We start from the raw sequence: 16,109 nt of genomic DNA, 5'->3' as shown, positions 1-16,109 counted from the left end.
GATGGATATACTAGTCATGGGGCTGGTTGAGATGGATGAGCTCTGATAGATATACTCGTTGTGGGGGCTGGTTGAGATGGAAGAGGTTTGATGGATACACTAGTCATGGGGCTGGTTGAGATGGATGAGCTCTGTTGGATATACTAGTCATGGGGCTGGTTAAGATGGAAGAGCTCTCATAGATATACTCGTCATGGGGCTGGTTGAGATGGAAGAGGTCTGATGGATACACTAGTCATGGGGGCTGGTTAAGATGGAAGAGGTCTGATAGATAGACTCGTCATGGGGCTGGTTAAGATGGAAGATTAAAATGTGTTGAGTGCATCGTTAAATAAAACATTTATTCTTCTTTCACTTCATGTCAGAAAGTACAGGTAGTTCTGGTAAAAGTGGTTACAGAATTTTCCTGTGCACAAGGTACAGGTAGTTCTGGTAAAAGAGGTTACCTGTGGTTCCCTTTGACTACATGGTATATCAGTGGCTAACCTATGTGTAGGAAAGTGCCTATAAAATATCCTGTGCCGCTTGAGTAGTAGGAGTAGCCTATGTGGTGGTTGCAGATTATGTGTCTTACTATCTAGACCAAGTGTCACAATAACTGTGTGATAGACACCCTGTAGTTTAAACAATACGCGCGTAATTATATTTACACAAACCTTCCTTTCCTCTCCTTCTTATCTTCCTTGTTGGCAATTTAAGAACCACTGGTCTTTATGTGTGTGGCAAACTGAGTAAGTTGAGACCATAAGATATAGATGGGATAAAAAGCAACAATGAGGTCATTTTAAGAAATAAACCTCCCAGTAAATTATATGACCTGTTGTCACAGTGGTGTGGAGTCCAGGCATGGTTAGTGGTGTCTGAAGATAATAGCCTACAACACAGACACTTTGATAGAAGAGAACAAATCCCACCCACAATCTCCCAACTTACAGTAACTCGTTAAACTTATGTGAAATAAAGGAATACTTGGCAGAAAAAAATATTTGGTGAAAAAAACCCAGTTAAGCAAATGGATTCTTTCTACAGTTTACATGAGGCAGAATTAATTACCAGTTTATATTGTGTTGTTTTATACTGAACTCTACTGTAAAGTACTTTACTGAAGTGTATTTTGTTACATATCATTTTTTTTATATATGATACTTTATTACATATGAACAATAGGTATAGGGATCAAGCATCTTTCATTGTGTACAATCGGCCTTGGTGGTTTCGTGGTTAAGTCATCTGACATAAGGCTGGTAGGTACAGGGTTGGCAGGCCGGTACTGGCTCGCACCCAGAGCAAGTTTTAACCACTCAATAGGTAGGTGTAAGGACACTACACCAGCTTCTCACTCACTAACCACTAACATGTCATAACTAACCCACTGTTCTGGACAAACAACCCAGATAGCTGAGGTGTGTGTCCAGGACAGCGTGCTTGAACCTTAATTGGATATAAGCACGAAAATAAGTTAAAATGAATGAATTGTGGACAACTATACATGGTCAGGTGAGATGTGCCTGAACCTTAATTAAGTGGATATAAAAGTGGATATAAATAGAGTAGATTACCTTGCACACTATTCTAGAGCTTGCCAGTGACACCTATAGCTACAATATCTTGCCATCTGGGGCATGTGGCAGATGCATCATGCCAGAGTTATCTGCACTGCAATTTGAAGAGTAACATTACATCTCTAGTTGCTGGTCTTGCTGATATTTGCTGACCTCCAGTGCAAAGGCCAAGTGGCACAGTAATATTTATAAACCTGGGAGACTTGGGGGATTAGGTTTCCATGTGTTAATTTGGATGTGTTGGAGGGGCTGAGTTCTGCCCTGTCTTGGAACAGGTGTAGCTCTAGGATCTGATTTAGAGTGATGACAGGAGAAAGAGCAGATGGACATGGAATGGTGCTAATCATGTCTGCTGTGAAGAGCTGAGCTGTGCATATAGAATAGTGACATGTCTTCCCCAGAATCCATTAGGCTAGAACACCTGGGCATTTGTTAGTCAGTAGTCTTCACTGCCAACTTGTTTATGTTGCATACAACTGTTTTGTTTAGCTGTTGGAAATTTGCTGCATCTTTTTCATGTCATGCCCAAGCCAACCTAGAACACAAGTTACCTTTCTAGTCTACCTATTGATCAATTTGATTTACTTCTGAGAAAGTCAGCTGATGAAATATACAAATATATGTTTCGAATAGGGTGGTTTTAATTCAAATAATAGAATATTCAACTTTTCCCCCCACTATTACCTTAAAAGTGATTCTAAGAGATCATTCTTCTGAATCATTAAATTATGCATATTTATAGCTGCTTACTGTTGCTCCCTTAGGTCACTGCATAACATATTTATAGCTGCTTACTGTTGCTCCCTTAGGTCACTGCATAACATATTTATAGCTGCTTACTGTTGCTCCCTTAGGTCACTGCATAACATATTTATAGCTGCTTACTGTTGCTCCCTTAGGTCACTGCATAACATATTTATAGCTGCTTACTGTTGCTCCCTTAGGTCACTGCATAACATATTTATAGCTGCTTACTGTTGCTCCCTTAGGTCACTGCATAACATATTTATAGCTGCTTACTGTTGCTCCCTTAGGTCACTGCATAACATATTTATAGCTGCTTACTGTTGCTCCCTTAGGTCACTGCATAACATATTTATAGCTGCTTACTGTTGCTCCCTTAGGTCACTGCATAACATATTTATAGCTGCTTACTGTTGCTCCCTTAGGTCACTGCATAACATATTTATAGCTGCTTACTGTTGCTCCCTTAGGTCACTGCATAACATAGTTGATTGTACATATACATTAGCACATTAGCTAGACCTATTTGATTTTGAGCAGTGATAAATCCAACTGTGAATGGGCAAAGTATTGGCAGCATTATGCATGACATTGTGTATTTTGAACATAAGGACCACGAAGATCTAAATGGACATAAATAGATGAACATGCTAAGCAAGATAAAAGTTTCAACCAGACATACAACATAATATGTTTTGTGTTACATATAGCTATTTTCAGAGCATTCTCATCAAGCTAGATTGATTTCATAATGTGTTGTTGTTTTTTCACTCATATCCAACTAAGACTGAAGAACACTGTCCTGGACAAACACCCGAATTATCTGAGTCTGACTGTCCAGGATGGGTTAATTCTGTTAATGTGCCCTTATCCAATGAAGGTTCAGGCACGCCCACCCCGGACTTGGCCTCTGACATCGCCAGTGACCAATTCCTGGACAGGAGGGTGGTTAGTAAGAAATCTATAATGACCCCAGTGAGTAGTGCACACTCTATATTAGAACAGGTAGTGGGATATAAACCCAACACCTACCTGCCTCAAGACTCTGCCACCGTACCACTGAGGCCAGTGAGTAGTGCACTCTCTATATTAGAACAGGCAGTGGGATATAAACCCAACACCTACCTGCCTCAAGACTTTGCCACCGTACCACTGAGGCCAGTGCTGAAAATATACACATATTATATAAGCACTGGCAATGTACTTAAAGCTTTCAGAAAACAGCTAGTCTTCGTACATTTATGTTTGTGTAAACGTTGTTGGTTTTTTGTGTTAACACTTTCTTGATTCCTGCTTCTATTTCTGTCCTGTTTGTGGAAATCTGATCTCGTTTCTTTATTCTCTTTCAGATTATGTTGTTGGAATACCGAAAGGAGAACAGCATTTAGGAAAGGTGAGAATGTTTTTCACCTGTTGTGGAGAAGTTTTCTCTGAAACCGTGTTGATACCTTGCACTGACTTTAAAATTAAATAATGAATATCTCTTTCTTGTGCATAATTTTCTTATGGAAAAAGAGTAATTAACTACTGGGTATTCATAATAAATGTGAAAATGTCTTGAGATGTTAACAGCATTATGTTTTCAATCATAGTGAAGTATGCATGAGGTACTCATCCCAAGTACACATGTACATACATGCAGACACAAAACGGTTTTGACATACTGGTATATATATATATATATATATATATTTCTAGGTCTGGGGTATTTGTGTTAGGAATAATATTAATATGTAAGTTTAATAAAACATTATTTGTAAAAATTGGCAGTATGTACATGTGCATGTAGGGCTTGGATTTTTTCTCTAAGACTATGTCAAAATGAACAAATGTTTGACATCCAATAGCTAATGATTAATAAATCAATGCGCTCTGGTGGTTTTGTTAAACAAAACAAACTTTAACTTGAAAAATTACTTACCATTTTCTGGTGGTTTTTGCAGGTGAGTTTCTATTTCACCTGCTAGGTCTAAGAAACGAGTGTTTTTCAGTTTTCACAAGTTATATTGTGAGTCCTGACATGTAGTTTCTTTTGACTTTTGTTTAAGCTTTAATGTATTTATATGTCAAATGGCAAGTTTATTATTTACTTGCTAACACATCTGTCTGACTTTGCTAGCATGTGTAGTATCTGAAATGTTTACTTTTGGATAATGTTTATATTAGGGCTCAAGCCACTTCTATACAGGTATGAAAGCTACATCCGATGCATCTACTAAATAAATAAATAGGAAACTGTGGATAATTAATAACTTCCAGACCTGTGAAATCCCTGTTGTGTAAATGGGGGATAAGATGTACATGTAGTTCTCAGGTTTCATGGCTCACAGGATCGATTGCTCTGAATGGACACATGTTCTTTTGACTTGTCCCAGCCAGTCATACAGGACTGATATATCAAAGACTGTGGCATGTGCTGTCCTCTCTTTGGGAAAGTGCTACTGTAAAAAAACATTATTTTCTCAGTAATACATTTTGTGAATTCACAAAAAAATAGCTATTTCATGTATATATATTTTTTCGCGAATCTTTGAAAAGGAAAATGTAATTTAAAGTGGAAAAGAAAGCAGACAATTTCATATTGTAATTTCATATAAAAACCAGTCTGCAGACTACCACACATCTGTACATCTATGTTTACATCAACGATAAGTAACGTTCAGGGCCTTGTTTTATGAAGTGATTTTAGCACTATGATCACCTTAAGTCCATAATTTCTGTATTCACTGAAGGTGATCTTAGCTCTAAAATCGCATTGTATAACAGGGCGCAGTAGTACAATAAAATGTAATAATTTGTGAAATTATAGGACAATAATTTTTCTACTTTATTCTCGTAATGTGTTTAATGAAATATACATGTAGAACCTATTTTAGTCAATAAAATATATATTAAAATATGTTCTATAGAATAAAAATAGAACATATTTTGCAGGTGCCACTTGCTGTATTAATGTACTTAATGTTTGAAATAAACACTTGTCCCTTTATCCTAACAAGTGAAAATGTGTTTGGGCAAACACATTTTACTTTAATGGTTGTCCTATGGACAAGTAAAAATGTTCAATGCAGTTTCATTTTGAGCAGTAAAAAAACATTGTCTTGTACTTGAATGAAACAAATTATTTATTTGGACAAGTGGAAATATTGGCAGACAAGTAGATTTAGTATATAATAGACAAGTATAATACAGTATTTGGTAGACAAGTAGATTTACTATATAATAGACAAGTATAATACAGTATTTGGTAGACAAGTAGATTTACTATATAATAGACAAGTATAATACAGTATTTGGTAGACAAGTAGATTTACTATATAATAGACAAGTATAATACAGTATTTGGTAGGAGTAGCCTATTTAGCAGCAGGTTTCCTTTCTTAGTGTTGTTGCAATAACCAGGGTATGTTTGATCAATGACTATTTCAACATTCTTAACAAAGGTTTTAAAGTAAGGGTTTGTAAGGTGTGCTACAAGAACTGTTTTATTTAACAGCCCACTCACCACATTTTTATTTATGGTTTACATGTGGCGTCAGAGAAGAAACCCGCTGCTGCCACTCCATGGACTACTCATTTCAAGGGGCGGGATTTAGCTCAGTCAGTTGAGTGCTTGCTTGAGGTGCTTGTGTCGTAGGATCAAACCACCTTGGTGGATCCATTCAACTGATTGGGGGTTTTCTCATTCCAACCAGTGCACCACAACTGGTCAAAGGCCGTGGTGTGTGCTTTCCTGTCTGTGGAAAAGTGCATATAAAAGATCCCTTGCTGCATTAGGAAAAATGTAGCGGGTTTCCTTTGATGACTACGTGTCAGAATTACCAAATGTTTGACATCCAATAGCCAATGATTAATTAATGTGCTCTAGTGGTGTCATTAAACAAACAAACTTTTTTTTACTCTTTTTGATTAGCAGCAGAGGATCTTATAGATGACCGTCCACACACAGAATAGTACTGTACATACCACGGCCTTTGTTACACCAGTTGTGGAGCACTGACTGGAATGAGAAATGGCCCACTGTTATTAAAGAGAGTGCAAGCCCTTACTGTTGGTCAAAATTGATGTCTTTTATTAGTCAATCATGCAAAAGGAAAAAAACCCAATGATGCAGACCCACTTGACATAAAATAATATTTATAGTGCCTTGATTTCGCCTCGCCCATAAGTAATTCCGTAACAGCTATAAGTACATTGTATTGATAATATTTTAATATTAAGGGATCAGACTGATAAAATCTTGAAACATTTAAATATCAGGCAAGTATAAATATATATTATAGATGCACAAGAAAGTTCAGTTTGCAGAGTTGGCTGTGGGTAAACAATCTTGTTATAAGATTATAGTGATGTAGCTAAAACCAGATTACCCTTGATGTTTGGACAGATCCTCTGCTTATTTAATGGGAACCAGATGCTGGACTGCAGATCTGCTCCATGAGATAAAATGTCTAGTTGTATCCCAATCTTTAGACAATCTAAAGCTAGATGTCTGTTGTCCATCCATAAATTCTCTCTACACACTATGAAGTGAACTTTTGTTGTATGAATTATATTAAAATCTTTGTTTCAAATAACAAAAAAGAGTAAAAGTTAACATTCTTAACTGCTAGCCATCTACATTTTACTGCTTTATAAATAGAGTGGAGTGAATGCTTCCATTAGTCCTTCTAATTCTTAAGACCATTTGTCAGTATTTAGTGGAGAAAATAAATACCATGGCTTTTTCTACTTAAAAAAATATCACTTTTAAGCACTTTTGTTTTGTGTATAAAATTCCTGTGTGAAAGAATATTTGACTAGTTACTGCATCCATGCAGCTGAGGTATCCATCTTCTTCATGAATTAAATGAGTCAAAATGTGTTTTCCATCATCATTTGAACTGTATAATTTATGGCAAATAAAGTAATTTATTTATTTTGTATTTCTAGGTGGCTGTTTTTAACCAGAATATGTCCAATCTGATGAATATAACAGGAGAACAGGTAAGAAATGTTTTGTGACAACTCAGTTTGTTTTCGTTTATTTTTATTCATTATTGAATTCAAACTATATTATTTATAGTTTGTTACTCCTGACGCTAAGGACTATGGGTACTATAAATAAGAGGAAAAAGAAGTAAAAGAAGTATGTGTAAGCCTAGCTACCCAGCTAGCATGTTGCTAGTGGGTCAGAGGTGGATCAGCAGTACTTTCTTTGTTTGTCCACCATCGGTTTGGCCAGGCAGCCCATGTTCAACAACTGGTGCATAGTGTCCTGAATAATAAACAAGAAGGACAACACATACAGAGGGCTATTTTGAATTTGAGATGTAAAGTTTTAATTGCTTAAATCGTCCCACCATCAAAACTAACATTACCTGTACGGAAATATATTTTTAATAATGTCTAAATCATCCCAACATCAAAACTAACATTATCTGTATAAAAATCTGTTTTTAATAATGTTTAAATCATCCCAACAACAAAACTAACATTATCTGTATAAAAATCTGTTTTGTAATAATGTCTAAATTGTCCCAACAACAAAACTAACATTACCTGTATAACGATCTGTTTTTAATAATGTCAGTTATAAATAATATCTGTAGGTCATACGACCTCAACATAAAGTCAGTAAACATTTGTTAAAGTCTCACCAAAATTTACATGGGCTATTGGTTGTGAAACAATGGTAAGGGTTGTATATGTGAAGTCATTTATATGGGCTATTGGTTGTGAAACAACGGTAAGGGTTGTATATATGAAGTCATTTACATGGGCTGTTGGTTGTGAAACAACGGTAAGAGTTCTATATATGAAGTCATTTATATGGGCTATTGGTTGTGAAACAACGGTAAGGGTTGTATATACGAAGTCATTTACATGGGCTATTGTTTGTGAAACAACGGTAAGAGTTCTATATATGAAGTCATTTACATGGGCTATTGGTTGTGAAACAACGGTAAGGGTTGTATATATGAAGTCATTTACATGGGCTATTGGTTGTGAAACAACGGTAAGAGTTCTATATATGAAGTCATTTATATGGGCTATTGGTTGTGAAACAACGGTAAGGGTTGTATATATGAAGTCATTTACATGGGCTATTTGTTGTGAAACAATGGTAAGCATTCTATATATGAAGTCATTTACATGGGCTATTGGTTGTGAAACAATGGTAAGGGTTGTATATATGAAGTCATTTACATGGCCTTTTGGTTGTGAAACAATGGTAAGGGTTGTATATATAAAGTCATTTATATGGGCTATTGGTTGTGAAACAACGGTAAGAGTTCTATATATGAAGTCATTTATATGGGCTATTGGTTGTGAAACAACGGTAAGGGTTGTATATATGAAGTCATTTACATGGGCTATTGGTTGTGAAACAATGGTAAGGGTTGTATATATGAAGTCATTTACATGGCCTTTTGGTTGTGAAACAATGGTAAGGGTTGTATATATGAAGTCATTTATATGGGCTATTGGTTGTGAAACAATGGTACGGGTTGAATATATAAAGTCAAGCATTAAGGCAGTTCTACTTTCTGTTACAGTTTATCAAAATTCAAATCCAAGTACCTAACACCATTAACCTATCTAGATAGCTGAGCTGTGTGCACAGAACAGCATGCATGAACCCTATTTAGCTGAATCGGTTGAATGCCTGCTTGAGGTGCTTGTATCGCAAGATCGAACCACCACGGTAGATCCATTCAACTGATTGGGTTTTTTCTCATTCCAACTAGTGCACCAAAATTGGTCAAAGGCCATGGTATGTGCTTTCCTGTCTGTGGGAAAGTGCATATAAAAGATCCCTTGCTGCTAAAGGAAAAATGAAGAGTAGCCCATGTAGTGGCGACAGCGGGTTTCCTCTCAAAATCTGTGTGGTCCTTAACCATATGTCTGACGCCTTATAACCGTAAATAAAATGCGTCGTTAAATAAAACATTTCTTTCTAAAGGAAAAATGTGGCGTATTTCCTTTGATGACTACGTGTCAGAATTACCAAATATTTGACATCCAATAGCCGATGATTAATTAATCAATGTGCTCTAGTGGTGTCATTAAACAAAACAAAACACGAACTGTGACATGAGCATGGATATTAAAAAACTTAAAACTAAAAGGGAAAATGTTTTCAAATAATTCCAATCCTTCTTTGTAATTGCTTATTATCTAAGCAGACATGTGCAGTTTTATGGTTCAGTACGTAGACCACCCACATATTTTGTTTATTAAAACTTTGTTTGACATCTGTTGTTGTTTTGTTAGACGTTTGGGATTTATTACTTTAAACATGCAGTTTGTTTGTCTTTTCTTGTACAAGTGAACATATTAATGGGTGTAACTAGTGCAGCGTATGTAGATGGAATACATATACTTTAGTCCAGTGGTGTGATTGAATGTGAACAATGGTTGGAGATAATCCATTGTAAGTATCTGTCAAAATACTCACTGACCAATCAACTCCAGGAATACATTAATTTTAAAATGTGGACATTGAGTTAAAAGTAGAATTTTAGTCATGTACTTGTACACATAGATAATAGTATATGGATATGCTGGAATGTAGCCTCAGTTATTTCAAATACTGATGGACTAGTCTTTTCCTTAGATCCCAAGCACTTGCCAGCAGCTTGTGCATCAAATGTGATTATACAGTCCAGTGGCGTAGGAAGGTGACAAAAAGTGTGTGTGTGGTGTGGTGTGGTGTGGTGGGGGGGGGGGGGGCACACTTTTATATTTACACACTTTTACACTATTATAAAGCAAATATAAAGCACCCCCTTGCCCATTCCTATCCCCCACTTCCTACGCCAGTACAGTCCTGTCTATGGGAACGTGCATGTAAAAAATCCCATGGTCCTAGCTCAGTAGTCAGAACATTGACCTGAGGTGCTTGGTTTACAGTATTGGATCCCCATCGGTGAACATAATATAGGCTTTTACTCTTCACACACAGTTGTAATTATAAACGGCCATGGTATGTCCTGTCTGTGATTAATTGCTGCTAATAGAAAAATATAGTGGGTGTCCTCTGGATATTTTGTGTCATAATTATCAGGTGTTTGACATCCAATAGCCAATTAATTAATCAGTGTGCTCTACTGGTGTTTATAAACAAGTTTCATTTTAAAGGAGTAACCCGTGTGGCAACAGCAGTTTTTCTCTCACAATCATGTTTTGGAAATTCCAAGTGCTAGACACCAAAGAGTGATAAATGTAGAAGTTTACAAATATACTGAGGTGGCAATATTCCTTTCCTTTCTTTTTGATGAAGAAGGAAACTGTCAGTTCTGTGTACAGTCTTGTCTCTAAACAGCAGGGGCAATACCGGCCATTAGTTTTGGCATGACTGGATTTAATGGAGATGATTCCGTCATGTTAACCTCTCATTCAGTGTTTAAGGCAACGACCAGATGCCAGTCAAGGAATTCCGTCCGTCCTTACTGTCTGCCTGTTTGCTTTGCATTGTAAATTGTTGATGTTTTAACTCAACAAATACACATTTAGCAGAAAGCTGAAATAGTTTGTGTCGCAGTGCTGTGAAGGGAAAAGGGGATATGGGAATAATTCAATTTGTTGTAAACACTTGTAAACCTTTAGCTTCTTTGGCTTCTTGAACATCATAGCCATTACACTGTGACTGATGTTTCAAATGCTATGGTATGTGCTATCCTGTCTGTTAAGCTGTTTCCATCAGTATGGCTACAGTCTGGATGTGGTGTGACATGGAACATCAGATATAGCATACCATTGTTCTTATAATGAGTGGTTCCATTTATGTGATTTTCATGTGGTGTCCACACAGAAACACTGTCAATTTTTTTTTGATATATGATGTGATTCCAGCTAACCTGCATAAGAACTGCATGGAGAATTCCCCTTGCAACACAGCATTTTACCAAAAACATTCACTAATCTCGACATTCTATGCAATCATGCCTCGTGTAGTTAGCAGCAAGATTTAGAAAAATTGTCAAACTTGTTACTGTTAGAAATAAAAGGTGTCTTTATGAATGTACCAACCCACAACATTGAGCACAAGTGATCTGTAATATCTGTGAGATCATTGGTGACATTGCAGAGGAGACGAGTCTTTATATATAACATATTGCTTCCATCAGTGGTGCTTCCTTTTGGTTTACTTTTTCTTTTCTTATCTTTTTCCTGTCCCGGAATTAGTCACTGGCGATGTCAGAGGCTAAGTTCAGGATGGATGTGCCTGAAGCTTCATTGGATATGGGCACATTAATAGAGTTCCCATTCCCTGCATCACAATGAAGGTTGCTCATCTTCCAACAGTAGGTGCTATTGAAAATTAATAAATATGCATCTTGAATTTGACTCAGTTAATATAGCATTTAGCAGCCGTATATATATGGAAACACAACAAATGCATATGACTGCAACCAAACCTATTTAGACTGCAGCCATATTGATGGAAATATGGCTTCGGGCTTCATCGCTCTTTTTTTTTACCGAAATGTAGCAAGGGCTATATATTAGATACTGAATATCCTCTGATGTGAAAAAACTAAACATGATTGTTAAAACGGCACTGATAGAAACATCTTATAATGACAGTAAACTGAAGACACTCTCTACAAATAATTTGAAAGGTGTTCCTATCTTCATTAATTCTGCCTAGACTGTTAAAAATTTAATAGCCGTTAATTCAAAATGTGTTTGTGTGTGATAAAACAAATAGTCCTTTTGTGCCATTCTGTGTTGGTGTGCTACTGGTAACAGTGCGCAAAAACTCTTACTAGCCTGAGTTGCTGTATGTCTGTACAGTCCACCTATAGGGTGTTTACCTATTACAACCAATACTTGCATGTCAAACACTGTGATATGTGTTGTCCTGTCTACTGCTAATAAAAACTCTTACTAGCCTGAGTTGCTGTATGTCTGTACAGTCCACCTATAGGGTGTTTACCTATTACAACCAATACTTGCATGTCAAACACTGTGATATGTGTTGTCCTGTCTACTGCTAATAAAAACTCTTACTAGCCTGAGTTGCTGTATGTCTGTACAGTCCACCTATAGGGTGTTTACCTATTACAACCAATACTTGCATGTCAAACACTGTGATATGTGTTGTCCTGTCTACTGCTAATAAAAACTAATCTCATGTGGCAGCATCATATTCCTTCACTCACTGAACATCCGTCATATAATACATGTTGACAAAGATCTGATGGCTGCCAGTTAAACAAAGCGGTCTGATGATAATAAAGACAGGATTGTGTTGCAGATTACCTACTAAATGACCCAACTAAATTTTGTCTGAACTTCAGTTAGCAAAATAGTTTATGGTAATTAGCATTAGCTAAAGATGAATGAAAACACAGTATATATTTAATTCAAATCATCCTTGAAATTCTGCCTTTAGTAGGTGACAAAGGTTTTAAACAAATATGTAAAGTCTATAAACTTACTTTGAATTCTGCCTTTAGTAGGTGACAAAGGTTTTAAACAAATATGTAAAGTCTATAAACTTACTTTGAATTCTGCCTTTAGTAGGTGACAAAGGTTTTAAACAAATATATAAAGTCTACAAACTTACTTTGAATTTTGCCTTTAGTAGGTGACAAAGGTTTTAAACAAATATGTAAAGTCTACAAACTTACTTTGAATTCTGCCTTTAGTAAGTGACAAAGGTTTTAAACAAATATGTAAAGTCTACAAACTTACTTTGAATTTCAGGTTGGAGCTTATTTTGGTCACACTCTGGCTGTGACTGACCTGGATGGAGATCAGCTGGATGACATCATCATCGGGGCACCACTGTACTCTGACTTCAAGTCTCACATGTCGTACGAGACAGGCAGAGTCTACATATACTACCAGACCACACAGGTATATTATATATATTGTACTCTGACTTCAAGTCTCACGTGTCATACGAGACAGGCAGAGTCTACATATACTACCAGACCATACAGGTATATTATATATGTTGTACTCTGACTTCAAGTCTCACGTGTCGTACGAGACAGGCAGAGTCTACATATACTACCAGACCATACAGGTATATTATATATATTGTACTCTGACTTCAAGTCTCACGTGTCGTATGAGACAGGCAGAGTCTACATATACTACCAGACCACACAGGTATATTATATATGTTGTACTCTGACTTCAAGTCTCACGTGTCGTACGAGACAGGCAGAGTCTACATATACTACCAGACCATACAGGTATATTATATATATTGTACTCTGACTTCAAGTCTCACGTGTCATACGAGACAGGCAGAGTGTACATATACTACCAGACCATACAGGTATATTATATATATTGTACTCTGACTTCAAGTCTCACGTGTCATACAAGACAGGCAGAGTCTACATATACTACCAGACCATACAGGTATATTATATATATTGTACTCTGACCAAGTCTCACGTGTTGTACGAGACAGGCAGAGTCTACATATACTACCAGACCATACAGGTATATTATATATATTGTACTCTGACTTCAAGTCTCATGTGTCATACGAGACAGGCAGAGTCTACATATACTACCAGACCATACAGGTATATTATATATATTGTACTCTGACTTCAAGTCTCACGTGTCATACGAGACAGGCAGAGTGTACATATACTACCAGACCATACAGGTATATTATATATACTGTACTCTGACTTCAAGTCTCACGTGTCATACGAGACAGGCAGAGTGTACATATACTACCAGACCATACAGGTATATTATATATATTGTACTCTGACCAAGTCTCACGTGTTGTATGAGACAGGCAGAGTCTACATATACTACCAGACCATACAGGTATATTATATATATTGTACTCTGACTTCAAGTCTCACGTGTCATGCGAGACAGGCAGAGTCTACATATACTACCAGACCATACAGGTATATTATATATATTGTACTCTGACTTCAAGTCTCACGTGTCATACGAGACAGGCAGAGTACATATACTACCAGACCATACAGGTATATTATATATATTGTACTCTGACCAAGTCTCACGTGTTGTACGAGACAGGCAGAGTCTACATATACTACCAGACCATACAGGTATATTGTATATTCCCATCTGACTGGTGTTAATGCTGAATATAATTAGACCACATAAACTAGATTTACTTTTATCTGGTATATCAAATACCATGGTAAATTATTTTTTTGTCTGTGTGAAAGCATATATATATATAATTCCTTCTATTATTCAACAGGAATAGCCTATATTGTGGAAGAATAATTAAATTGTTGAGTGTTGCTAACAATCATTTGTTTTATTTCCTTTCTTTGAATCTAAATTAATATACAAGTGTTTGTTATTGGCTTGAGTTTACACTGTGGTTGCTGTAAATTGAAGAGCATCAAAGGGAGGTAGTTATGTTGCACAATACCTTGCACAGGACTCTTGTAGCAGGGTGCTCTGTGAAAACTTAATGAAACTCTCAGTAAAGGATTCAATCACTATTTAACCTATCTGTACAATGTTATAAATATGTATGCATGTTTTGTATGTTTCAGCACACTTTTAAAGCACAGAGAAAAGACATTTTGGATGGCCAAGGCAGTAAAGCCAGATTTGGTCTTGCAATCACTGGTCTTGGTGACATAAACAAAGATGGCTTTAATGGTTTGTAATTTTAATTTTAATTGTGTAATTTATTAGTGTTCATTGTTTGCAGTGATTGTGGGATCATCAAAATCTAGGTAGAGATTTAGCTTAGTGGTGGAGCACTCGCCCTGTAATATGATAGGATTGCTCTCAGACATTTTTTAGGTTTCCTGAAAATATTAATGAACCCTTGTTGTTTTTTGATATGAGTAATTTCTTCCTCTGTCACTCACAATTTAACAATAACAGTATGTTAAACATTAAAAAGACGTAGTTTAAATTGTGCTTTGGTGTTGTTACATAAATACACTTTTCATGCTTCGAAATCTTACTTGGACTCTGACTTGCACAGATATGATTTTAAAAATAAATAATAGAGTAATTTTCATTTAGCTGTAATGTGATGACTTGCTTGGAGCATATTGATTTGTATCCTGCAACCACAGTTTCAATTGTCCCGATAATGATTATCAATTGAAGCAGTCATAAACGTATACTAGCAGATTACGACTTTTGATGTCACTTGTGTTCATTGTAAAATTGCTTATTTAACTTCTAAGTCATCGTACAATGTAGCTTAAATAACAGAGATAATAGTTTTTACCCATAATTTTTATGGAATGAGAAATTCCGCTTGCCAAGCCTCGTGTAATTTCCCATTCTTACCATCACAAGATAAAGCTGATATCCTATTTCATTAACTAGTTATTCTCTATATTAATGGTTTAATGCCAGATTATTGTATGATTCATTCAAAGAGATTCCAAAGTTTGTTTTGTTTCCTGAAACTTAGATTATGCTTGTGGATGTCAAAATTTAAGAATTTGACAGTGTCTTCATCTGAAGAAACCTGCTGCATGTTTCACTTAGAAGCAAAAGATATTTTATATGTACTTTCCTGCCTCATATTTCAATCATAAGTACTTGTGTGTTGCAGACAATTATTTAAAAAATGCTTAGATATCTTGTGGGGTTTTTCTGCTACATGCTATTGTTCTTTGTGCTTCAGATCTAGGGGTGGGTGCTCCGTATGCAGGTGAGGATGGCCGTGGAGCGGTCTACATTTACCATGGCACTCGTAAAGGAATCATCACTCAAGTATCTCAGGTTTGTGTATAACAGGTGTTTGTCTTTTCACACAACTAACACAAAACTTTTCTTTTTTAAACTGAGTACACTAAATACAATATGGATACTTATCTT

At 36.2% G+C, this 16,109-nt stretch overlaps 1 protein-coding gene across 1 annotated transcript in view; it reads left to right on the top strand.

Annotated features, from left to right (window-relative positions):
* LOC121380870 (integrin alpha-V-like) overlaps positions 1-16,109 on the top strand; it is a 76,336-nt gene that overhangs the window by 33,120 nt on the left and 27,107 nt on the right. The window contains exons 6-10 of the mRNA XM_041509875.1: positions 3,656-3,699; positions 7,239-7,292; positions 13,005-13,157; positions 14,816-14,924; positions 15,916-16,013. Coding sequence (XP_041365809.1) covers positions 3,656-3,699; positions 7,239-7,292; positions 13,005-13,157; positions 14,816-14,924; positions 15,916-16,013 — 458 coding nt within the window. The remainder of the gene's footprint in view (positions 1-3,655; positions 3,700-7,238; positions 7,293-13,004; positions 13,158-14,815; positions 14,925-15,915; positions 16,014-16,109) is intronic.

The sequence above is a fragment of the Gigantopelta aegis genome, chromosome 9 (genome assembly GCF_016097555.1).
Source record: "Gigantopelta aegis isolate Gae_Host chromosome 9, Gae_host_genome, whole genome shotgun sequence".
NCBI lineage: Eukaryota > Metazoa > Mollusca > Gastropoda > Neomphalida > Peltospiridae > Gigantopelta > Gigantopelta aegis.
The sequence above is the reverse complement of the archived record's forward strand: the minus strand, read 5'-3'. Positions and strand labels throughout refer to the sequence as shown.